The sequence below is a fragment of the Hemiscyllium ocellatum genome, chromosome 14 (genome assembly GCF_020745735.1).
Source record: "Hemiscyllium ocellatum isolate sHemOce1 chromosome 14, sHemOce1.pat.X.cur, whole genome shotgun sequence".
Lineage (NCBI taxonomy): Eukaryota > Metazoa > Chordata > Chondrichthyes > Orectolobiformes > Hemiscylliidae > Hemiscyllium > Hemiscyllium ocellatum.
This window is the reverse complement of record NC_083414.1, coordinates 75,059,309-75,086,393: the sequence shown is the minus strand read 5'-3', so window position 1 is coordinate 75,086,393 and position 27,085 is coordinate 75,059,309. Positions and strand designations below refer to the sequence as shown.

The 27,085-nt window shown below is 42.6% G+C and overlaps 1 protein-coding gene across 1 annotated transcript in view; it reads left to right on the top strand.

Moving 5' to 3' along the window:
• The window catches only part of LOC132822041 (uncharacterized), a 63,813-nt gene extending 45,852 nt beyond the window's left edge, over positions 1-17,961 (top strand). Inside the window, exons 6-7 of the mRNA XM_060835048.1 lie at positions 7,599-7,691; positions 16,840-17,961. Coding sequence (XP_060691031.1) covers positions 7,599-7,691; positions 16,840-17,110 — 364 coding nt within the window. The 3' untranslated portion in view covers positions 17,111-17,961. The remainder of the gene's footprint in view (positions 1-7,598; positions 7,692-16,839) is intronic.
• Positions 17,962-27,085: the final 9,124 nt, after the last annotated feature.

The following is a 27,085-nucleotide window of genomic DNA, read 5'->3' as shown; positions in this document are numbered from 1 at the left end:
AAAAAGGTTGTTCCTCAGGTTGCCTTTTATTCTTTCCCCTCTAACCTTAAACTGATGCCTTTTAGTCCTCCAGAGAGTGCATTCACCCTATCCATGCCTCTCATGATCTTATGCACCTCTATAAGAATCCCCCCCTCAGTCTCCAATACTCTAAAGACAAAATTCCTAGCTTGTCCGACCTCTCCGATTCACTCAGATCATTGAGTCCAGGCAATATCTTTGTAAATTTCCTATGCACTCTTTCCAGTTTAGTAACATCCTATAGTAATGTGACCAAAAGTGAACACACTACCCCAAGTGAAGTGCGGCCTCACCAACATCCTGTACAACTGCAAAATAACTTCCCAACTTCTATACTCGATGGCCTTCATTAGTCAAGGCAATGTGCCAAAAGCCACCTTCACTGTCCTGTCTACTTGTGACTCCACTTTCAGAGAGCTATGAACCTGAACTACAAGATCCCTCTGTTCCATTCACCATGATTTGACTTTCCAAAATGCAAGGGGGCCTCGGATTTATTTATATTAAACTCCACTTGCTATTTCTTAGCCATAATTCCTCCACCTCCAGTTATAGAAGCTAATGTATCGTTTTGTGAAGGCCAATTTGACTAGCAATGGGGCTAATATTTTCCAAAGAAGAATGCTGATGCAAATTGACACATGACCAGTGTGTCTGAAAAATGTACAAGCTTGACTTCCAATTTTGAATTCTGTTTTTAACCCATTTATGACAATGTGTCCAAATTCAATGCTCTCACTCCACAAAAAATAATTACGTCCTAAAATTTCTTTAAATCTGTCCTCCTCATGGTGCCAGTAAAACATGCTGATGACAACTTGATTTTAGTAAGACAGACCTTACTGAAAAGTACCTAACATTTGAGGCATCATTTAAGCTACATATACATTTATTTAACTTCCAGAATGTCCCTATTGTAGTCGGTGCCTTTTCCATTTCGGTGAGTGAAATACATTTAAAGCAATTTTAACACCAATTGATCCCAGACATTTGTTCCCAACAAAGCCAAAAAATGTTCAAAATTGCTTTTAATTGGTGATTATATTCTTGTATCTTGATTTCAGTTTTTCTTCAAGCCCACATGCTACTCCTCTAATAAGGGCCAGATTTTCTGGTAACTGGCAATCCCACACAAGTAGCTACTCACTTTTTTTATATATGAGAAAAAGAAGCTCTACATAAACAGTATTCTGATCAGGCCACCTTCTGAAAAGCAAAGGTGCACTTCCATTCTGATGCACAGATCTGTCAAACCATTCCTGCTTTTCACAGCAGTAAGCAGCCGTAATCTAAAATATAAATGTTTCGGACAGCCAGTCTGCTGTCAAGTATGAAAAAAAATAAGGTAAGGGTGATGTTGGGTTGCTGTGAGGATTGAAAATGTGTTGCTGGTTAAAGCACAGCAGGTTAGGCAGCATCCAAGGATCAGGAAATTCGACGTTTCGGGCCAGAACCCTTCATCTGGCCCGAAACGTCGAATTTCCTGTTCCTTGGATGCTGTCTAACCTGCTGTGCTTTAACCAGCAACACATTTTCAGCTCTGATCTCCAGCATCTGCACACCTCACTTTTTACTTGCTGTGAGGATTGACTGCTAAGTAGACAGGAGGATAAGGGTGCCAGGAATGTAATGTGCTAAGGGGAGGTTGGATGCCAGGATAACAAATGGGTAGAGATAGGGTGCGAAATAGGTAGTGTGCTAGGTGGGGTGTGGATAACGCAAGGCCACAAGAGAGCAGGTAAGGGTCGGGGTGGACGGAAACAATTTGGTTTGGCAGTGGAGGAAGGAGGTTAGATATTGCATCAAGGAGATTTAGATTAACAACACAGGCTTGGGTAGAGTCTGGCAGATTGATAGGGGTTGGATTGAATCAGGATAGTTTGGGAGAAGGGAACAGATGGTCGGATTGGGCTGCAGTGGTGTCAGGTTGGGTCTGGTGGCAGTGACATGGGCATGGGGTCAGATCAGATCTAGTTTAGTGTAGGTCCGAGTCTGGACGAGGGGATACAGTGGTTTGGGCCAAGGTTTGTTAGGTCCTGAGATGAACATTTGGTGTGGTAGGGTTGCCGGTTAGAGCATGTGGGTATAAGTGGTAAGAGTTGTGGGTTAGCTATGGGATCAATTTAATAATTACTCCGGTGTTTCCCTGTGTATTTTATTTAATTTCATCATAACTATCTGAAGTCTCCAATGTTTTTATGGAGAGGTTTGTAATGTTCTAGGCATAATGAAATTGTCCAGGGAAAACTTGATCTCCTGATTAGAAGGGAAGGAATCCTGCAATTGAGATTCCACAGGGTCCCCGTGCACTTTACCAATTCTAACTCCGCACTACAACTGCCCAACCAGGGAAAAATCTGACCTCAATGTTTCTTGTCCCTATTAAATTACATCCTTTATTTTGCCTTCTAGGCTGCTACTGTGTGACCTATTCGCAGTATTTATTTCAATGATTTAAGATCTCTTTCTCATGAAATGTTCATTCCCAGACCCACTGTTTGAGATGACATTATTTTCTTGCCTTCCATGCTTGTACTTCATGTTCCCAATCAATGACACCAACCTCCTGTACATTCATCCAGGTTTAGTATTTTCTAGTGGCCTTCCCAGCTGCATATATAATAGTCATATTTATCCACTCATTTGACCTATCTCACAGGCATTTGACTTTGCTTACCACTTCTGGCAGTTGTCCTTTGAGACTACCGACCTCATAGATTCAAATCATGGAATCCCTACAGTGTGGAAGCTGGCCATTTTGCCTATTGAATTAACACTGACCCCCTGAAGCACATCCCACTCCGACCTAGTCCTCTACCTAACTAGATAATGAAGTCAGCGTGACTAAGGGGAAGAGTAGGCAGGAAGCGGAGGGCGAACGCAGAGGGACTGGTGGTCTGAGGTGCATTTGTTTTAATGCAAGAAGTATAGTAGGTAAGGCAGATGAACTTAGGGCTTGGATTTGTACCTGAGAGTAAGATGTTATTGCTATTACTGAGACTTGAGGGAAGGGCATGATTGGCAACTAAATATTCCAGGATATCGATGTATCAGGTGGGATAGAGAGGGAGGTAAAAAGGGTGGAGGCGTTCCATTACTGATCAAAGAAGATATCACAGCTGTAATGAAGGAGGGCACAATGGAGGACTTGAGCAGTGAGGCAATATAGGCAGAGTTCAGAAATAAGGGTGCAGTAACAATGTTGGGATTGTACTATAGGTCTCCCAACAGCGAACGTGAGATAGAGGTACAAATACGTAGAGAGATCATAGGAAGATGTAGCAGCAACAGGATGGTGGTAATGGGAGACTTTAATTTTCCAAACATTGACTGGGATTCATTTAGTGTTAGAGGCCTGGATGGTGCAGAATTTGTAAGGAGCATCCAGGAGGGTTTTCTAGAGCAGTATGTAAGTAGTCCAACTCAAGAAGGGGCCGTACTGGACCTGGTGTTAGGAAATGTGCTCAACCAGGTGGTTGCAGTTTCAGTGGGAAATAGTGGGAATAGTGATCACCATTCCATAAGTTTTTGAAAACTCATGAAAAAGGATGAGAGTGGTCCTAAAGGAACAGTGCTAAACTGGGGGAAGGCCAACTATACCAAAACTCGTCAGGAGATGGGGAATGTAGAGTGGGAACAGCTGTTTGAAGAGAAATCCACATTCGATAAGTGGAAGGCTTTTAAAGGGAGGTTAATTAGTGTTCAGGTGGAATATGTTCCTGTGAAAATGAGGGATAGAAATGGCAAGATTGGGGAACCAAGGTTGACAGGTGAAATTGTGAGACTAGTTAAGAGGAAAAAGGATGCGCACATAGGGTCTAGGCGACTGAAGACAGATGAAGCTTTGGATGAATATCAGGAATGTAGGACCAATCTGAAACAAGGAATTAAGTGGGCAAAAAGGGATTACTGGATATCCTTAGCGAGCAGGGTTAAGGAAAACCCGAAAGTCCTTTATTCATCTATAAGGAGCAAGAGGTAACGAGGGAAAGGGTTTGCCCACTCAAGGACAAAGGAAGAAAGTTATGCGTGGAGTCAGTGAAAATGGGTGAGATTCTTAATGAGTACTTTGCATCTGTATTCACCGAGGAGAGGGACATGGCACATGTTGAGGTTATGGATAGATCTTTGATTACCCTAGGTCAAGTTGGCATAAGAAGGGAGGAAGTGTTGTGTACTCTAAAAGACATTAAGGTGGACAAGTCCCCTGGTCCGGTTGGCATCTATCCTAGGTTACTGAGGGAAGTGAGACAGGAAATAGCTGGGGCCTTAACAGTTATGTTTGCAGCATCCTTGAACATGGATGAGGTCCCAGAGGACTGGAGAATTGCTAATGTCCCCTTGTTTAAGAAGGGTAACAGGGATAATCTAGGCAATTGCAGACCTGTGAGCCTGACATAAGTGCTAGGGAAGCTACTGGAGAAGATACTAAGGGATAGGCTATTTGGAAGAAAATGGGCTTTTCAGTGATAGCATGGTTTTGTACAGAGAAAGTCGTGTCTTACAAACCTAATAGAATTCTTTGAAGAGGTGACAAAGTTGATTGATGATGGAAGGGATGTAGCTGTCATATACATGGACTTTAGCAAGGCATTTGATAAAGTTCCCCATGGTAGACTGATGAAGAAGGTGAAGATGGGGTTCCAGGGTGTTCTACCTAGATGGATACAGAAGTGGTTGGACAATAGGAGACAAGCAGTAGTAGTGGAAGGGAGCTCCTCAAAATGGAGAACTGTGACCAGTGGTGTCCCAGAGGGATCCATGCTAGGAGCACTGTTGTTGTGATATACATAAATGATTTGGAGGAAGGTGTAGGTTGCCTCAAGTTTGCAGATGACACTAAGATTGGTGGAGTAGCAGATAGTGAAGGGGACTGTCAGAGAATACAGCAGAATATAGATCGATTGGAGAGTTGGGCAAAGAAATAGCAGATGGAGTTCAATCCAGACAAATATGAGGTGATGCATTTTGGAAGATGCAATTCCAGAATGAACTATACAGTAAATGCAAATGTCTTGGGGAAAATTGCTGTACAGAGGGATCTGGGAGTTCAGATTCATTGTTACCTGAAGGTGGCAGTGCAGATCAGTAGAGTGGTCAAGAAGGCATATGGCATGCTTTCCTTGATTGGACAGGGCATTGAGTATGAAAGTTGGCAGTCATATATAAGACTGTTCGGTCACATTTCTGTTCGCCACATTACCAAAAGGATGTGGATGCTTTGGAGAGGGTGCAGAGGAGGTTCACCAGGATGTTGTCTGGTATGGAGGGTGCCAGCTATGGGGAGAGGTTGAGTAAATTAGGATTATTTTCATTGGAAAGAAGGAGTTTGAGGGGGGATCTGATTGAGGCCTCCAAAATCATGAGAGGTGTAGACAGGGTGGATAGCAAGAAACATTTTCCCAAAGTGGGTGACTCAATTACTAGGGGTCACGAGTTCAAAATGAGAGGGGACAGATTTAGGGGAGATATACGTGGGAAGTTCTTTACGCAAAGAGGTCCAGCGGAGGTGGTTGGGACAGGAACGATAGTGTAATTTAAGATGTTTATGGACAGATGCATGAAATGGACAGGGAGCAAAGGGATATAGTTCCTTAGAAGGTAAAGATAGGCAGCAGATTTAGATAGGGGATATGGATAGGCACAGGTGTGGAAGGCTGTGAAGGGTCTGCTCCTGTGCTGTGATGTTCTTTGTTCTCGATCCTGTAACCCTGCATTTCTACAGCTAATCCACCCAGCCTTTACACCACGGGGCAATTTACACAACCTTTGGACTGTGGGAGAAAACCAGAGTTCCAGGAGGAAGCCCATGCACACATAGAGAATGTGAAAATTCCTCACAGGCAATCATCCCAGGGCAAAATCAAGCCTTGGTCACTGCTGCTTTGAGGCAGCAGTGCTAACCACTGAGTCGCTGTGTTGACCTTTTTATTAAGCATCAGAACTGATCTGTCCATTATTAGACAAACTCAATTGCAGCAGTTTCATCTTCATTGCTGTGAATATTAAGGTATGAGAACTGCCTGGCTTCTCACTATTTTCTATAACTCTTCAGAATCTGTAAATTTGTAATCCACACGAAACAATCTTGAAGAGTGGACCTGAACGATTTGATTGCAACAAATTCAAAGAATGTGCAGTCCACACAAGTGCAGACATTAATTTACAGTTTGGCTGGTCTGTCAAAATCTTATGTACCATTTTACTGCATTACTCCAACAGCTAAAAGGACTTTCTGCTGCCAGATCCATAATTATTCTATTCATACTCACACATAGAGAGCACTAAATTCACCACTCTCAAACACCCCCTATTTTCAGTAAGAAACTTAGCTGGTGGTCCCATTCACTTTTCAATTACCACAGCCACAATTATTTTCTTATTGTTTTTCCTTTTATTATTGATGTCTGACAATATTTGCTTGCCAGGTGTGTAAAACATAAAACGAACATTTTACTTGATCCCTTTAAATCCATGACCATTATTTGCATTGACATGTCTTGCTAAAGCCAGACTTAAATATTAACTGTAACATTGTCATTCTCACATCTATCATTTACCTCTTTTGTGACCTTATTGTACTCACCATCCCTTATCCCTGTGACCTTTACTAAAAGTTTTAATATTTTAGAAAACATTGAGTAAACATTCTATCTAATTTTAACACAAAGTTTGTTTTCTAAATTTCTACCCTTTGATGTCAAGAATATCTTCTTTAATGTAGAGGGTATGTTCCATTAAAGGAATACAATAGTGTATCAATTATATAAATTACAAATTTACAGATTTTCCTCATGCAAAAGCTTTGTGGTTTCCTGTATCTAATTTCATCTGTACTTTCTTCACCTATTGTCCACTTAATACACAGAGATTCGAAGAACATTACCGAACAGGCCCTTTGGCTCACCAAAACAGCCAACACGTGATGCCTTTCTAAACTTAAAAACCTTTTGCCTCTGTGTGGTCAAATTCTCCAAAATTCTCAAACCATTTCATTCTATATTCATACTCTTGCGATATCCCAGTTGATGTCTGGGTAGTTCAATATTCTGCTCTCTTCTCCACTGCCACACTTTTGGACAGTCTCCTGTGCCAAGATACCCTATTCCCCATCTGGCCGTCCTCAAGACAGACTTATACACAAGGTAGAATGCTGATTAATACTATCAGAGAAACCAGTTTCAGAAGGACATCATTCTCTACCTCACCCCTCACCCAGTTTCCCTCAATGGGTACATGATTGCCTGCACCAACCCAGTTGAACCTGTATCTCTCCAGTAGGTATGATTGTGTAATTTGTACACCACTACTTGTTATGCATCACAATGTGTCCAACTCTTATTTTTGCTTAATGAGAGCAGACAACCAAATGCAGATGTGGTTACTTCAGTCTGTCTCTCTGTCTAAAAACTCCCACATTGTATTGACTAATGTTTGAAAGATTGACCATTGAACCTGACTGCCTAAAGTCGTGGGGAGAGGGTGCCTTCATTTGAAACATCAATTTTGGTCAAACTTCATTTTAAATAATTACTTAATTTTTTTCATTTAACTGCATTATTACCCCAATCCCACAGGAAAGGTCACAGGAAAAAGAAGGGTAGCAGAACTCATGCACCCAGCAACAAGAAACAACACATGACATTCGATGATTATGTGAAGTTCAAAAGGTTAGATTTCTTATGTAATATTATCTGAATATTGTGGTCATCCCTCAGTGTTTGCACAGTGGTTACGGGTTGCCCTGGAAATGCTGACTCTGGATTAATGCAGCTGCCAATGCAAGCGCTGCTGTGATGCTCCTACAGTTTTTAATGGTTGGCAATAACTGAGCTGCTGAAACATAAACTCCAAGCTCTGGAGTCAGTTCTGGAATCCGTGTGCTGACTGTAAACAGTGATATTTTGGGGGTGTTCACTTCGTGTCGTTCATCTCGCATAAATACATCATCAGAACTTCAGACACAAAATAGGTGGATCAGTCTACAGATTCTGGAATAAAAATAATAATTAATACTCTGGAGAATTGACACGCACTCAGATCCACTGACACGTGCTCAAATATGCAGACATGCACACACCCCACATGCATATACCCCCAGCACACACACACCCCATGAATATATACCCACCGAACATATACATGACACACAAACCACAACACTGCACACATGCACCCAGACGCACGCACACGCACATACACCCACAACACGTACATCCCTACACACGTACAACCCACACACATCATACCCCTCACACAGATGTACAATAATATACCCAGTCCAACAAAATGACTCACACAATCCCCATACACATCAAGCAGAAATTCTGCATCAATGCCCTTCAGGGAAGGAGATCTGCCATTCTCACCTGGTCTGGCCTACATATTACTCTGGACCCAGAACAATGTGGTTGACTCTCAACTGTCCTCTGAAATGGCCTGCTACACTTAGTTGTATTAGTCACTATGAAGTCTCAACAAATAAGTAAAGCTAGATGGACCACTTGGCATCAAACTGGAGAAGCCAACTGCAGAAATAGCCCTGTTGATTCTGCAAAGCCTTCCTTGCTAACATTTGGGGACTGTGCCAAATTAGGAAAGCAACAGCCTGATATGTTCACAGAATCACTAATCACTATTCTGTGGTAGGTCCTGTATAATTGGCAGCACAGACCCAGCAGTAGTGGTCTATGTCAGGAGAGATTTGCCCTGAGAGTCTTCAATATTGACTCCTAAATCCATGAAGTATCATGGCTTCACATTAAACATGGGGAAAGAAATCCCCTTCTGGTTATCACATACCATCCTCTCTGGATGAATCGATACTCATCCATGTTAAACAATACTTGGAGGGAGCATTGTGTCTGGTAGTGGTGCAAAATGTATTCTGGATTTCACTGTCGACTTCCAATAGTGGTTCAGCAGTAGCACTAGCCGAGCTGGTCTGATCCTAATGGACATAGCTACTAGACTGGGTCTGCAGCAGTATTGAGCAAACCAACAAGAGATAAAAACATCCTTGACCTCATTTTAACCAGTCTGCTGTTTACAGATGCATCTGTCCATGACAGTATTGTTAAAAGTGACCACTGCACAGTCCTTGTGGAGACAAAGTCTCACCTTCACATTGAGAATTGACAACGCATCATGTTGTGTGGCACCATCGCTGTGCTAATTGGGACAAACATCAAACACCTCTAACAACTCAAGACAAGGCACCCATCAGATATAGTGGGCCAGAATTGTATGTCTGCACAATCTACAGCCTCATGGCCTGGCATATCTCCCGCTCAACCATTACCATCAAACCAAGGGATCAACCCTGGTTAAATGGAGAGAATAGAAGGACATGCCAGGAGCAGCACTTCAGGCATACCTGAAGATGAGGCGCCAATCTGGTGAAGCCACCAGCCAGGACTACTTGCATGTCAAACCACATAAGCAGCATGTTATAGAGCGAAGAGATCCCACAACTAGTGCATCAGATCTAAGTTCTGCTGTCATGCCGCATCCAGTAGTGAATGGTGATTGATGATTAAACAACTCACTGGAGGAAAATTCTCCACCAATACCTTCATCCTCAATGATGGAAGAGCCCAATACAGTGCAAAAGATAAGGTGAAAGCATTCACAGCAATCTTCAGCCAGGTGTGCCTTGTGGATGATCCATCTCAACCTCCTGCTATGGTCCCCAGCTGCACAGATCCCAGTCTTCAGCCAATTCAATTCACTTCACGTGATATCAAGAAACGATAGGAGAAACTAGATACAGATGGGAAGCTGAGAGTTTGAATTAACTAATCCTTTTCAGAGTGGGGTGAATGCAGTGTCCAAATCTGGGACCTCAGCTGTTCACAATGTACATTAATGATTTGGATAAAATAATTAAATGCCATACCTCCAAATTGGCAGATGACACTAAGTTGGGTGGCCGTGTGTGCAATGAGGAGGATACTAAGAGGATATAGGGTGACTTGCACAGATTGGCTGAGTAGGCAGATAGCTGAAAATGTGTTGCTGGAAAAGTGCAGCAGGTCAGGCAGCATCCAAGGAACAGGAGATTCGACGTTTCGGGCATAAGCGCTTATGCCCGAAACGTCGAATCTCCTGTTCCTTGGGTGCTGCCTGGCGTGCTGCGCTTTTCCAGCAACACATTTTCAGCTCTGATCTCCAGCATCTGCAGACCTCACTTTCTCCTGAGTAGGCAAATAGTCAGCAAGTGCAATATAATGTGGATAAATGTGAGATTCTCCACTCTGGTCACAATAACAAGAAGGCAGATTATCTTCTGAATAGTGGCAGTTTACGAAAAGGTGAGGTGCAACGAGACCTAGGTGTCAGGGTGGAATAGTTGCTGAAGGTTGGTGTGCAGCTGCAGCAGGCAGTGAGGAAAGCTAATGCATGCTCTCCTGCAAGACAAGTATCAGAGTAAGGATGCCTTGCTGTGGTTATACAGTGGAAAAAGTGAGGTCTGCAGATGCTGGAGATCAGAACTGAAAATGTGTTGCTGGTTAAAGCGCAGCAGGTCAGGCAGCATCCAATTTGGATAATTGAGGTTCCACTGTACATAGTTATTTGAAAGTGGCGTCACAGGTAGACAGGGTGGTGAAGAATTTAGCATGCTGGTCTTCATCGGTCAAGACACTGAGTATAGGAGTTGGGATGTTATGTTGCAGTTGTGTAAGTCTTTGGTGAGGCTGCACTTGTGTACAGTTTAAGGAAAGACATAGTTAAACTGGAAAGAGTACAAAGAAGCTTTACGAGCATGTTGCCAGAACTAGTAGATTAGATTACTTACAGTATGGAAACAGGCCCTTCGGCCCAACAAGTCCACACCGACCCTCTGAAGAGCAACCTGCCCAGACCCATTCCCCTACATTTACCCTCTCACCTAACAATAAGGGCAGTTGAGCATGGCCAATTCACCTAACCTGTACACTGTGGGAGGAAACTGGAGCACCCGGAGGAAACTCTCTGGCGAAGTGAGGCAGCAGTGCTAACCACTGTGCCACCGTGCCACCCAGTAGGCCTGAGTTATAGGGAGAGGTTGGCCAGGATAGGAATTTATTCCTTAGAATGTAGGGGAATGAGGGATGACCTTATTGAGGTGCATAAAATCATGCGGGGTATAGATCGGATGACTTTATAGTCTTTTTTCCAGGGATGTAGATTTGAAAACTAGAGGGCGTAGGTTTAAGGTGAGAGGGGAAAGATTTAAGAAGGACCTGAGGGGCAGTGTCTTCACGTAGAGAGTGGTATGTATATGGAATGGGCTGGCAAGGAAGGTGGTTGAAGAGTTGAGAGTGTGGTGCTGGAAAAGCACAGCCCATTAGGCAGTGTCTGAGGAGCAGGAGAATTGACATTTTGAGCATAAGCCCTTCATTAGAACGTAGTTGAGGCAGGTGCAATAGCAATATTTAGAAAAAAAATTATGTACCTCCATCCCCCATCACGCGCCTACGTTCGGGACACCACCCACGCCCTCCACCTCCTCCAGGATTTTCGCTTCCCCGGTCCCCAACGCCTTATTTTCACTATGGACATCCAGTCCCTGTACACCTCCATCCCCCATCACGAAGGACTCAAAGCCCTCCGCTTCTTCCTTTCCCGCCGCACCAACCAGTACCCTTCCACTGACACCCTCCTTCGACTGACTGAACTGGTCCTCACCCTGAATAACTTCTCTTTTCAATCCTCCCACTTCCTCCAAACTAAAGGAGTTGCCATGGGCACCCGCATGGGCCCCAGCTATGCCTGCCTCTTCGTAGGATATGTGGAACAGTCCATCTTCCGCAACTACACTGGCACCACCCCCCACCTTTTCCTCCGCTACATCGATGACTGTATCGGCGCTGCCTCGTGCTCCCACGAGGAGGTTGAACAGTTCATCAACTTTACTAACACCTTCCATCCCGACCTGAAATTCACCTGGACTGTCTCAGACTCCTCCCTCCCCTTCCTAGACCTTTCCATTTCTATCTCGGGCGACCGACTCAACACAGACATCTATTATAAACCGACTGACTCCCACAGCTACCTGGACTACACCTCCTCCCACCCTGCCCCCTGTAAAAACGCCATCCCATATTCCCAATTCCTTCGTCTCCGCCGCATCTGCTCCCAGGAGGACCAATTCCAACACCGCACAGCCCAGATGGCCTCCTTCTTCAAGGACCGCAGATTCCCCCCAGACGTGATCGACGATGCCCTCCACCGCATCTCCTCCACTTCCCGCTCCTCCGCCCTTGAGCCCCGCTCCTCCAACCGCCACCAAGACAGAACCCCACTGGTTCTCACCTACCACCCCACCAACCTCCGTATACAACGTATCATCCGCCGTCATTTCCGCCACCTCCAAACGGACCCCACCACCAGGGATATATTTCCCTCCCCTCCCCTATCAGCTTTCCGCAAAGACCACTCCCTTCGTGACTCCCTCGTCAGGTCCACACCCCCCACCAACCCAACCTCCACTCCCGGCACCTTCCCCTGCAACCGCAGGAAATGCAAAACGTGCGCCCACACCTCCTCCCTCACTTCCCTCCAAGGCCCCAAGGGATCCTTCCATATCCGCCACAAGTTCACCTGTACCTCCACACACATCATCTATTGCATCCGCTGCACCCGATGTGGCCTCCTCTATATTGGTGAGACAGGCCGCTTACTTGCGGAACGCTTCAGAGAACACCTCTGGGCCGCCCGAACCAACCAACCCAATCACCCCGTGGCTCAACACTTTAACTCTCCCTCCCACTCCACCGTGGACATGCAGGTCCTTGGACTCCTCCACCAGCAGAACATAACAACACGACGGCTGGAGGAGGAGCGCCTCAACTTCCACTTGGGAACCCTCCAACCACAAGGGATGAACTCAGATTTCTCCAGTTTCCTCATTTCCCCTCCCCCCACCTTGTCTCAGTCGGTTCCCTCAACTCAGCACCGCCCTCCTAACCTGCAATCTTCTTCCTGACCTCTCCGCCCTCACCCCACTCTGGCCTATCACCCTCACCTTGACCTCCTTCCACCTATCCCACCTCCATCGCCCCTCCCCCAAGTCCCTCCTCCCTACCTTTTATCTTAGCCTGCCTGGCACCCTCTCCTCATTCCTGATGAAGGGCTTATGCCCGAAACGTCGAATTCCTATTCCTTGGGTGCTGCCTAACCTGCTGTGCTTTAACCAGCAACACATTTTCTTCTGTATATACTGCCTAATGGAAAGGTTGTAGGAGAGCATTACCGGGTTAGGATGGGTCTTTGACAATGTTGGTAGTCTTTCAACAGCAGTGAGGTGGTTTAAATGGAGTGCATGGATGGCAGGTTGTCTTCCATGATGATCTAGGTTGTGCACACAACCTTCTTATAGTCTTACAGTCCTGGACAGAGCAATTGCTGTACCAGGCCATTATGCACCTGGACAGTATGCTTTCTATGGTGCATCTGTAAAAGTTGGTGAGGGTCCTTATGGAAATGCAAATTTCCTAAGCTGCCTGAGGAAGAAGAGGTGTTGTAGTGACTTTTTGACCATCATATCTACATGGGGAGTCCAGAACAGGTGGTTGTTTATCATTACTCCTAAGAATTTGAAGCTCTTCATCCTCTCAACCTGCGCTCCATTGATGTTGATGGGGTGTGTTCTTTTTTCTTTCTAAAGTCGATGATCAGCTTTGCCAACATTGAGAGAGAAGTTGTAATCATTGCACCTTCAGTCTACTCTCGATTATCAGCAAAGTAATGGGCGGCACGGTGCACAGTGGTTAGCACTGTTGCCTCACAGTGCCAGAGACTCTAGTTCAATTCCTGCCTCAGGCGACTGACTGTGTGGAGTTTGCACATTCTCCCCGTGTCTGTGTGGGTTTCCTCTGGGTACTCGGGGTCCTCCCACAGTCCAAAAATTAGGGGAATGGGCCTGGCTGGGTTGCGCTTCGGCGGGTCGGTATGGACTTGTTGGGCTGAAGGGTCTGTTTCCACACTGTAAATAACCTAATCTAATCTAATGGAAGGGTGTCATCAACAGTGCTGTCAAGCAGCACCTGCTCAGCAAGAACCTGCTCAGTGACACCTAGTTTGGGTTCTGCCACAGTTAATCAGTTCCTGACCTATTTACAGCCCTCGTTGAAACGTGAACAAAGCAGCTGAATTCCAGAGGGAAACTGACTAAGACAGCCCTTGCCATCAAACCAACACCTGACCAAGTGTAGCTTCATGAATCCCTGGCAAAACTAGAGTCAATTGGAATCAGGGGGAAAGACTCTCTCCATTGGTTGGAGTCAATCCATGCACAAAGTAAAACGCTTGTAGTTGCTGGAGGTCAGTGTCCGAGACCCAACTATCTTTATCTGCTTCATCGATCATAAGGTTAAGAGTGGAGATGTTCGCTTATGATTGATTGATTGTGCAATATTCAGCACCATTTGTGACTCCATAGGTATTGGAGAAGTTCTTTATCTCTACACCCTGCCTCTATTCCTGATGAAGAACTTTTGCCCCACTGTTGTTCTTGTGTTTAAGAAAGGCAACAGGAATAATACAGGAAATGATAAGCTCATGAGCTTTACATCAGTGATAGGGAATTATTGGAGAAGATTGTTAGCAACAGGATTTATGTGCATTTGAAAAATAATGGAGTTATTAGGGATATTCAGCGTGGCTGAATGCAGGGAAGGTCTTGTTTCACTTTTAAGGAATGTGATTGATGAGGGTAGACCAATAGATGTTACCTACGAGGGTTTAACTAAAGCAAAAGCAGAAATTGCTGTAAAAATTCAGCATATGTGGAACGAAAGCAGAGTAAACATTTTGGGTCCAATGACCCTTCTTCAAAGGAAACAAAGGAATAACATTGGCAATTCTGCAGTCTTTTGGGACTATGTCTGTGGCTAAAGAGGAGACAAAGATCTCTGTCAAGGCCCCAGCAATCTCCTCCCTTCCTCCTTCAGCCTCATGATAGGCTGAACCAGAAGATTAAGTCCCTTGGAAATTGTATACAAAATTAGCATAGTCACAAACAGTGACTGCTACTGCACAGCGCCGAAGACCCGGGTTCAGTACCTGCCTCTAGCGACTCAGTGTGGAGTTTGCACATTCTCCCCGTGTCTGCGTGGGTTTCCTCCGGGTGTTCCGGTTTCCTCCCACAATCCAAGAATGTGCAGGTCAGGTGAATTGGTCATGCTAAATTGCCCGTAGTGTTAAGTAAAGGGGTAAATGTAGGAGAATGGGTCTAGGTGGATTATTCTTCGGTGGGTCGGTGTGGACTTGTTGGGCCGAAGGCCTGTTTCCACACTGTAGGGAATCTAATCTAATCTAAAGAAGCAGTTGTGGAAGGGTGTTCTTTCTGACTGGAGGTCTGTGATGACTGGTAAGGATTGATGCTGGATCCTCTATTATTTGTAATTTTTACAAATGACTTGAATGAAAATATAGGTGGTCATTATTCAGTCTGCAGACAACAGGAAAATTGGAGTTATGGATAGCGAGGAAGGTTGTCAGAGGATACAACAGGAAACAGATCGCCTGAACAGTTGGAGGAGAAATGGTAGATGGACTTTAATCTGGACGAGTGTGAGGTGATGCATTTTAGGAGGTTAAATACACGAGGAAAGTATACAGTTCATGGCAGAACCCTTAAGAACATTGATATGCAGAGAGATCTTGGGGTCCAAGTCCATAGCTTCCCTCATTATGACACACAGTAGGTAAGATGACAAAGAAGGCATACAGCCTGCTTGTCTTCATCAGTTGGGACATTGGGTATAAAAGTTGGGAAGTCAATTGCAGCTGTATAAAACTTTAATTATGCCATATTTGTAGCTTGGGTCCCCAAACTATAGGAACATGTGGAGGCTTTGGAGAGAGTGCAAAAGACGTTTACGAGAATGATGCCTGAATTGGAGTGTATTATCTATTAGGGCAAGTAGGACAAACTTGGATTGTTTTCACTAGAGCAGCGAAGGCAGAGAGGTGACCTAATAAAAGTATAGAAAATTATGAGAGGCGTAGATAATGTCGGCATTCGGAATCTTTTTCCGAGGGTGGAAATGTCAAATACTAGGGGGCAAAGGTTTCAGATGAGAATGGAAAAGTTTAAGGAAGATGTACGAGGAAAGGTCTTCACACAGAGCATGGAAAGTGCTTGGAAAGTGCTGCCAGGAACATTTTTGACGAAGACACATTCGCAAGGTTTAAGAGGTATTTAGCCAGACATATGAATAGACAGGGGAGAAAGGGATACAGACCATGTGTAGCAGACGGAATTAGTTTAGATCGGCATCATGGTCAGCACAGACATGGTGGGCCAAAGGGCCTATTCCTGTGTTGTAGTCTTCTGTGTTGTTCTGTGACTTCTAACATTTTCCCTATGACAGATGATCAAAGGGGCAAGTATTCATACTCCTTTTTTTGCAACTGGTGGTATTTTAAATTCAATCAATGCACAATATTCAGGTATTAAAATCGAGACTCTGGTAACATGAAAACGATTGATGATTATTGTAAACTGCACCTGTTCAGATGTACTTATGCCCTTTGTGGAGGGAAATCAGCTATCCTGCCCAACCTAATCTATATCTGACTCCAGTTTCATGGTAATGTGGTTGACTCTTAACTATCTTCTGAAATGACCGAGCAAGCTACTGAGTTCAAGAGTAATCAGAGATGGGCAACAAAGGGCCTTTTTTTGTGTGCTATAGCCCTCTATGAATCCATGTGCAAACATTTTGGATTGAATTGAGTCCCATAATCCACCAGAGTAAAGTCAGCTGCAAAGGATAAAAGCAAATTGATGGAATCACTGAATTTGTTTCTGTTGATTTTATTTTTCAGAAAGTTGAAGGTGAAGGCGCAGTCAGTGCCAGACCTGACCCACAATGCTCAGGCCAACCCATATGCCTTCTGGCCTGGCCATCTCTTGGACAAAGTGCGCATGTACCTCCCATATGTCACGTTAGAACACCAAGAAGTATTCTTCAGTAACACGCATCAAGTTGCAAGGCTCAGTCCCTACCGCTACTACAGCAACAATAACTGGCCCATCAGTGAACAGGGATATCTTACATATGGAGACATAGACATGCGCAAGCGCTACTGGCTGTGATCCACCAGTGTGCCTTTGCACAGGATCTGCGATTTTTATTTTCCCAGGAACTGTTCGACATTTGGGCAATGCAGAAAACTTAATTCCTTCCTGTAGTAAAAAAAAATGAGTTGTACAAATTCTTCAAAGTTGTGAAAGAATTTTAAAAGTCTGTGCGCAGATAGAAAGTACAGGACTTTTACCTTGTTGGTCAGAAAACTTTTAAATTTTTATCCCTGAAATGAACAAGTAAGTATGGTCACTAAGTACACTTAATCTTGTGACAGGAAAATAGCTTAAATCAATTACAATGTTTTATTCGCATTTCCATCACATGTTTGTTTCTCAGGTTTACTAATTACAAGTGTTCCCATTAGCTAATCTAGGGGATGCGCTCTGATTGAATTGCCCCATGAAGCAAAACATGCGTTGATTTTTGATTCCATCCTATCATGTCCCATCAATACAATCACTTTCAATCTTCTAAAATCCAATGTACAGTGGCCCAACCTATTCATCCCAAAAGTTCGTTGAGTGAATCTTCTCTGAATTGGTTATTAAGTTAATTAAATACTTTCTTGGCTAAGGGAAACAAAACGATGCATGTTATTTGAGCTGTGGTCTAACTAATGCCCTGTAAAAGTGGAACACATCTTCTCTACTTTTATACTTGATTCTCCTTGGAATAGAGGCCAACGTTCATTTCCTTCCTAATTATTTGCTGTACCTTGTTAAAAATCCTCACTGATTTTTCAATATTTTTATTTTACCCTCTTACCAGTTTTGGTTTGGACCTGTGAAATGTGAGCTCAAGATGACGTTTGGACAGAGGGCAGCACTTGTATTAAAACAAATTGTTACTTGTTTGTGAAGCCAGGCCTGAATATTAATTGCAAGTTGATTCTTGATCAAAGTACTCCACATATGCTTTGACACTGGGGAAAGCATTATGTCTAAGCAGATAGCAGACACTTGGCTATTAAAAAGGATTGGTTGTCCCTCTGTTCTGAGGGACAGCATTAATTTGCGTTTGGAGAGGCAGACAGTAATTAAGAACAGTCAACATGGTTTTGTTAAGAAGGGATTATGTCTGAATTGAATTTTTCAGAGGTGAGGCTAATACTTGGACTTCAGCAAGTTTTTTCATATGGAATTGAATCTGGATAAGTGTAGGCAGGACAAACAAGGCAAGGGAGTACACGATGAATGGTGAGACTCTGAGAAGCACCGAGGATTCGAGGGACCCTAATATGCATGAACATCTTAAGATGTCAAAGGAAAACAAAGTTGGGTAAAGTGATTAAGAAGGCATAGGAAGTACTTGCCTTTATTAGATGAAGCATAGGGTTTAAGAACAGGGACGTTATGCCGGTATTAAATAGTACACTATCTGTAGCTTAACTGAGTTCAGTTCTAGAATCCAGATTACATGAGGGATGCAATAGTATTGGATAGAGTGCAGTGGAAGTTTACCAGGATGTTACCTGGGCTGGAGAGTTTCAGTTATGAAGGGACAATGGACAAACTGGGTAGAGCAGAGGAGATTGAATAGCGACATGATTGAGATGTATACAATTATGAGGGCATAGATATGGTATCTTTTCCCCTCTGGTGGAGGTATCAGTGATGGGGGTGGGGGGGGGGGGGGGCAAAGATTTAAGGTAAGGGACAGGAGGTTTAGAGGTGATGTGAAGAAAAGCTTTCTCACCCAGAGGGTAGTGGGAATCTGGAACTCACTGCCTACAAGACACTGCCTTTTGAGGCAGGAACCCTCATAACGTTGAAGAAGTATTTAGAAGTGTGTTTGTGATTCCATGGCATAGAAGCTGACTGTTGGAAAATGAAAATAATTGGATATAGTCATACAGCATAGAAACAGACCCTTCGGTCTAACTAGTCCATACCGAATATAATTTCAAACTAAACTTGTCCTACCTGCCTGCTCCTGGCCCATATCCTTTCATCCAAACCTTTCATCCAAATGTCTTTCAGGTGTCGTAACTTACCGACATTCACCACTTCCTCAGGATGTTTATTCTACACCCGAACCACCCTCTGTATAAAATAAATTGCCCCTCGTGTCTTTTTAAAATCTCTCTCCTCTCATTTGAAAAATATGTCCCCTGGTCTTGAAATCCCCCATTCTAGGGAAAAGGCACCTACCATTCACCCTATCTATACCGCTCATAATTTTATAAACCTCTATAAGATCACTTCTCAACCTTTACGCTCAAGTAAAAAAATCTCCCAGCCTATCCAGCCTTTCATTATGACTAATTCTGGTTGCCCACTTATAGGAAAGACATTATTAAGCTATAGAGGGGTTTCAGAAGGGATTTACCATGATGTTGCTGGTTATGAAAGATCTGCTGGTTATTTTATTCTGTACAATAGATCTCAATGATTCCAAGTGCAGGTTTCTGTATATCGACATCGCTTCATAAGTCCTCAAAAGCTTTTAGTAAGTCAGTTAAACTTTATTTTCCTTTCACAAAACCATTGTCTTAAAGAGATTGCGAACTTTAAAATCAATATTTTCCTATTCACAGCATCTGTCCAAAGCAGATTTATTTCTGCCCTTTCTTTTATGGTGGGTGTGTATTTTGCTCACTCTTTGTTTCTGGGCACTAATTTTACAGCAAGCATGTTAAAGTTAGCCAGAAGTAAGGTTTATATTTCACACGTAATGGAAGTGATAAGATTCACATGACAGGCACACAATAAAAGCATACAGTGAGAGAATTGGAAACGATAATGGCGAAGCAATCAGGAGTAACAAGTACAAAAGAAAATAAGCAGGGGATTCTCGAGGTTTTTGGTTTAAAACTGAAATCCAAAATAAATAAGTCAGCATCAGCAGAATGTCAATGTGAGAATGGTTGGTTTGGAAAGTCAGTTGGGATAGATATTTGGTCAGGAGTGTTGGTGTGGGAATGTCGGACATGGTCAGGAGTGTTGGTGTGGGAATGTTGGACATGGTCTGGAGTGTTGGTGTGGGAATGTTATTTCAGTGATTTGATGTGGGTCGTGGGCTTCACAGGCGAGCCAGCATTTATTGCCTATCGCTAGTTGATCTTGAGAAGTTGGTGGTAAGCTGCCTTCTTGAACTGCTGCAGTTCCTGTGCTGTAGGTAAACGTACAGTATCGCTAGGGAGGAACTGCCAGGATTTTGACCCAGTGACAATGAAGCAATGGTAGTATATTTCCAAGTCAGCCATAGTGATTGATTTGGAGGGGATTCATAACCATTAGCCATTCCAGCTGCTGATCTTGCCATTTTAGTCTCAAGTCCCTCAGCCATTCCTTGTAAGACAAGCAACATCCTCATAAATCTCCTCTGAACCCCTTACACCAGAGTTTTGTACAGCTGCAGCGTGACCTCTTGGCTCCAAAACTCAATCTCTGTACTAATAAAAGCTAACACCTTATGCCTTCTTAACAATCAGATCAACCTGGGTGACAACTTTCGGGGATCTATGTACATGGACATCTACACTATTAAGAATCTTACCATTAACTCAGAGGAGATTTACTAGGATGTTGCTTGGTATGGAGGGAAGGTCTTACAAGGAATGGCTGAGGACCTGAGGCTGTTTTCATCAGAGAGATGAGGTTGAGAGGTAACTTAATTGAGACATATACAGAGGAACCTTGAATATCCGATCGAACTGGGCGGGCACTATTTCATTCAGATAATTGATTATTCGGTTAATTGATTCAATGCCTTTCCTCTAGGGCTCAGAGTTAGTCCTTCCAAAGTGAATCACCTCACCCTTTTCCACATTAAAGTCCATTTGCCAACTTGAATAAGCTCGACATTTCAATTGTGCAATGGAATGATAGTCAAAATTAGTTATGAAAATGCCGGGGAATGGTTGGGACCCACATGACACACCTGCGGATCAGAAGTGCTAGTGGGTGGGTCGAAACAAGGATTGCGAACAGAAAGGAGTGATAATGGTTACAAATCTAAACCCACAACTTGTTAGAGAAACAAATGGAAAGGGAATGGCCAGCTTGTAGCAAGTACAGTGAGTACAGAGGGGCAGGGTCAACCCATATCATAATATACCAACAACTGTCCTTACACTCCATGGCCACTAGGACAATAACTAGTGAAACTAATAGCTCCAAGAAATGGGGCACAACTAAGACCAGTGGAGGAAATGATCATCACCATTTTAAATGTAATTATGCAAATGAGATCATGTTAGTATACATGAAGTTGCGAGTCATGGCTACGGCTGGTATCCATGACGATAAGGTAGAAACAGCTGAAAAAAATGAAGATAAGACATCCAGCCCTGAACAATGAATCACAAGTGCCCACTCTAATCAGTAACTTGCTGATATTAGGTGGTTCAACTGGTTCTAAGCACCGGACTTATTTAGGGAATGTGAAAGGTAGAAGGTAGTTGACAAGTGTTTATTTAAATACAAAAAGGTAAGTATAATATAACTATGGCTCCTGCCTTTGGTTGTCTTGGTTTGGAACAGACCTGTGCCTGGAAGCTCTTGTTCAGATACCACTTGGTTGGCTTCCCCATCTCTTTGATGTCCTTTTGTTGTGATGATGCTTCTCGATGCAGCTTCTCTGTTCAGCCTGTGTGGTTCTTGAGTCCAAAAGCTGCTTGTTGGGGCTGGGAGCCAGTAGGGAAGCTGTTTATGCAGATGCTTGTTGTTGAAAAGGCTCTCTCCCAGGTAAAGTCAGGGCAAACAGTTGTACAGACTGTGCGCCCTGTTATCTCCTCTCATGTTGCCATTGTACTTCTGGTGTTCCCTTTGAGATAAATTGGCTTCTTCATGGTTAAAAGTATGTGTGAACATATTTTGATAGAAGTTGAATGTCCATTAACTTTGAGACTTCATATTGTCTGCTTTGTGCAGCCCGAGGTGTAAAAGTTAGTTAGTGTTAAGCTTGGTTGATTCCACTCTTGCAGTGGGAGTGTAAAATGGAACACCAGTCTGAACAACTGTCCCTGAAAAGCTGAGTGTGTGTTTTGTCCAGTTTTTTTAACATTTTGAAAAATAGAGTCCTACCCAATATTTTAGATGATGGGGATTTTATTTCAATCCTATGGAAGGCAGCAACCCACTGGGTAGTTAGAAAGAATTATCATTTGCAAAAAACTGTGTAAATCTCTGGAAATAGACTGAACGCGTTTTTTTTAATTCTCATTTGAAAACAAGTTTTTATGTTGTACAAGTTCAAGTTACTCTCACAGCATAAGTAATTTCATTTTGGAAGACACCCAATTCGAAGTTAGAATTTGGAATAAGAAATATTTTTCCATATAAAGTGCTGTAGTTGGTTTGTTCCCAAAATATTTGTTAAATAGTTTGGTAAATGGTTGAAAAGTGTGGCGCTGGAAAAGCACAACAGGTCAGGTAGCATCCAAGGAGCAGGAGAATCGACATTTCAGGCCATCAGGAATGATGAAGGGTTTATGCCTGAAATGTCAATTCTCCTGCTTCTTGGATGCTGTGCTTTTCCAGCATTACACTTTTTGACTCTGATCTCCAAACCTGCATTCCTCACTTTCTCCTAGTTTGGTAAAATAGCTAATTAAACTACTTATTGAAAATCATGTAAGAGAAATATAAAATTAAGATATATATGCTACTGTGTTGGTAATCTTCAAGATGTGAAAGGCATTTTCAGACAATGAAAGCAAGTTGGAAAAACCAAGAGAAGATTATCAACATTTAAAAGGTCAGTTTGAAATGACAGAAAATTTCAGAAGTGTTTTAAGAAAGCAAAAATTTGATAGCTTGGTTCCAGCCTCTTAGAACAACAGAGAATTAACTATTTCTGCTGGTAGCTACCATTTAATTTCACCATACTTCCCATATTGCTGAACGTATGGCTGTTGAAAACGTCCAATTTGGATTCAGGACTTAGATACTGGCCTTGACCAGTCAGGTCAGGTGTTATCTTCTAAGACAAAGTGTTTGAGATTGGGAAAATTGACTCTGATCTCTTGGATCTCTAATCTGAAATAACCTTTTAAAGCCACCAACGTTGGATAATCATAAATGTTAAGAATAAATACACATACTAATGATTCTAGGCAGGTGATAAATTCCAAAGGGAACATTTTACAGTGAATTTGTAATATTTTTTAAAGTGAAATTTCTGAAGAAATTTAGCAAGTTACTTTTTATTTTGGAAACCTAGGAGACCTAATTGTAAAACATTTCAGTCAGTGTTTGTGGATAAATAGGAATATTTGATTTTTGTTTTAAGAATATTGTGAGAATATTTTATTTGGATAGTGACAGGGAAATCAACACTAAAAGTGAACAATCCACTTTTGAAAGTAATTAAATAGGGAATTTCAAAAAAAAAGTACAGATAAAGCAAATAAAGCTGTATTAATCTGGAGATGTGTTTTTAAATTCATTTGTGGGATTGCTGGTAAGGCCAAATCCATAATTTACCCAGAAGGCAGTTAAGAGTCAACCACAATTCTGGAGTCCAGTGTCACATGTAAGCTAGACCAGGTAAGAATGGCGGATTCCTTTCCTGAGGATGTTAGTGAAGAAGTTGGATTTTTCTGACAATCAGCACTGATCATCAATAGACTCTTAATTCCAGATTTGGATTGAATTAAAATACCTATCATCTGCCATGATAGGATTCTAACCTAGATCCCTGGAAAATCATCCAAAGACATAGATAAGTAGTTTAGTGATCATGCCACTAGGCCTTTTAGACCACCTGTGATCATGACAGTGAACTATGAATACTGACATATCCTGCATTATGAAAGTGTCTGATTAATGTAAGTCCTTACATTGGTCACAAGCGAAACCCACATGATTAAGAAATTTTACGAGAACTAGAATTGGCCACCACTTAAAACATTGGGACTGAGCGGGGAGGATACCCATATCCCTCAAATCAATAAACCACATTTAAAATGATGAGGCATTGACACATACTCCTCAAAGAAACTGCCTTCAAATCCATCAGACAAAAAAAAAGTGATACCGGTAAAGGGAGAATTATGCTAATCTGATTTTTTTAACATTGTATTGAAGCATGAGACAGAAGTGAACCTTAAAATAAGTTGAAATGAAGGGCATAGATTATCACATGCAATACACATTACACTTGTGTCATAAGAGGGCTTAAACTGAATGAAATAACGAATAAGGATATGAAAAAAAAGGTGAAAATCAAGGATAATAAACTGGAGACAGCAATAATAAAAATCAAAAGCACACCAAAAGGTGCTGCATGCCATTGATTTGGGTAATCAATAGGTGGATACAGTAACTGAGGAGGCTAACAACTGGTCAGAGTTACGAGGTGGCTATAGCAACAACGGGGCATGAAGGAGGTAAATCTGGCAAAGTCGCATAGAGACATTTAGTAACCAATGGGAGCAGATACAAATAGACTTCACAAGTAGCCCTCCTCTCAGAATAAGAGTAAATTGTCTTGTCATCACTGATCAATTTGAGAGATGGGTAGAAATGTTTCTCATTTGAGATGGTTCAGCCACATCTGTTGCTTGAACAATGTTGGAGGAGGCCATTCCCTAGTGGGAAATTACTATCCCAGACAGATTCAGATGGGGAAACTCAACTTACAGCAAGAGTAATCAAGGAGGTTTGTAAATGGCTGGATATAAAGCAGAAGTCCCACATTGAGTCTCATCTGCAGAATTCAGGCATGGTTGAATGGAACAGTAAAAAGGTTTTAGCTGAAGCATTCAGGACACGGGAAATGTTCTACCACTCAGTATCTTGATGGGACCCAGTAAGATCAGCAGAATGACTGGATTGACTCTGTATGCATTATTTACAAGAAGGATCATGACACTACCAGGGGAGGTTGTCGCAGGGAGTAAGGAGGCAGGACCAGTGGGAGAAAGAATGAAACAGCTTGCAAGAGAACTGTGCAACAGCTGCACAGACTAAGACAGGTGCAGCCATGAGAAATATATGAACAGAATATAGAGGTTTATATTATATCCAGGGGTCCACAAACAAAATGTTGTTGCAATGACTGTGTCCAATTCAAGATTGGCATGACACTAGAAAGTTCTGTGGAACAAAGGAACCTTGGCATGTTTCTCCATGATCTCAGAAGGCCATGTCAGTATGGTGGTGGAAAAGGCATATTGGGCACTTTGTCAATCAGGCACAGATTACAAAAGCAGGGAAATCATGTTAGAGTTGAATAGAACCTTAGTGAGACTCCAGTTACTGTATGATGTGCAGTTCTAGTGTAAGGGTGTGACTGCACTGCAGGGGTGCAGAGGAGATTCACCAGAATAATGCCTTGAGATAGGAAATGTTAAGTTCTGAGGCAAGGTTGCATAGACTTGGGTTGTTTTGTTGGAGCAGAGAAGACTGACTAGTGATCTCATTGAGGTGCAGAAGATTAAAGGGGTATGGACAGAATGATTAAGGAACAACTGCTCCCCATCATTGAAGGATCAGTCATGTGGGGACATGGGTTCAAGGTGAGGGGCAGGAGGTTCATGGGTGAAATAAGGAAAAATGTTTTTACCCAGAGGGAGGGTGGTACAGACGAGTTGCCTCATATCCTTTAAAAAGTACATGGATGAACATTTGACATATCAAAACACTCAAGGCCAAGCACTGGTAAATGGGATTGAGGTAAAGATCAGATGTTTTTCATGTGTTGGTGCTGAAGGGCCTCTGCTGCACTATATGATTCAACGATTAAGATGAGGGGCAACATTCTTTTTGGGACGAGAGTGTAGGCAAGTACAAAGTGACCCAGTAAAGGAGGCAACACAGAAGGAAATGGTGGACTTTAATAGTATAAATAGTGGCAGCAGTACTTTCAACAAAGCAGGATGTAACACTCAGACGGCATTTAATGAAATGCACCTCCATGCATTGCTATACGTTATATACAAATAGACAATGCATTTGCTCATGATTAAATACAAAATTTGGATTTAAAAAAGGATCACACAATTATTTTCATGAAATCACATTTACAAAGATGATTTCACAAAAAAATGTTGACAAAGCAATAATGTAGCATCTGCAACACAGCAGACATAAACATTGAGAAACTATTTGCTCTAATTCACTGTCCATAGACAACCTATAGACTGCCTTCTGTATAGACTGGCCCCAAATAATATATCACCAGAATACACTACCTTTCTTTAAACTTCTGATGCTGTATAGTGTGAAACAGGATAAAAAATAGCATCACTGTTATAAGCTTTTTAAAAATAAAACATTGTTATCAGTTGCATTTTAAATAACAATTGTGAATTTAAATAAAACATCGAAACTACACACATCGATGACTGAGATGCATAAGGTTAGGGCATGATGTTCAATTGTAAAGAGAGAAACAGAATTTATAGCTAGGAAAGCAGTGTCCAGAATATGCAAATTGCAATATTTATAGTCCATATATAGTACTGTCACAGCGAGTAAAGTGAGCAGTATGTGTGCAGTGAGCAATGAGTGAAGTGAGTAGTGAATGTGGAAAAGTTAATGTGGTAAACAGTGACTAAGGTGAACAGTGAGTATAAGATGAGCAGTGGGTATGGTACATAGTGAATGATGTGCAGAATAAAATAAGCAGTGAGTGAGCTTAACAGCAAGAGTGATGAACAGTGATTAAAATGTTAAAGATAAGCAAAGAGCATGTTTACCGTTGTGTGAAGTGAGCAGTGAGTAAAATGAGCAGTGGTACTCAGTAGGGTGAGCAGCAAGTGAAGTGATCATGGACTATGCTGAGCAGGGAGTACAGTGGACAGTGCCTGAGATGTGCATGTGGAGTAAGGATGGAGGTGAGCAGTAAGTGAGTCTGACGTGACCAATGAGTGTCACGAGGAATAGTAACTGTGTTAAGGTGAGCAGCTGGTACAATGAGCAGTTTGGTGAGCAAAGAGTGTGATGAGCAGTGACTATGAACCAAGCAGTTAGCAGTGAGTGAAGTAAGTAGTAGGTACAGATAGGAGTGAGTGCAGTGAGCAGGGATTGTGAATG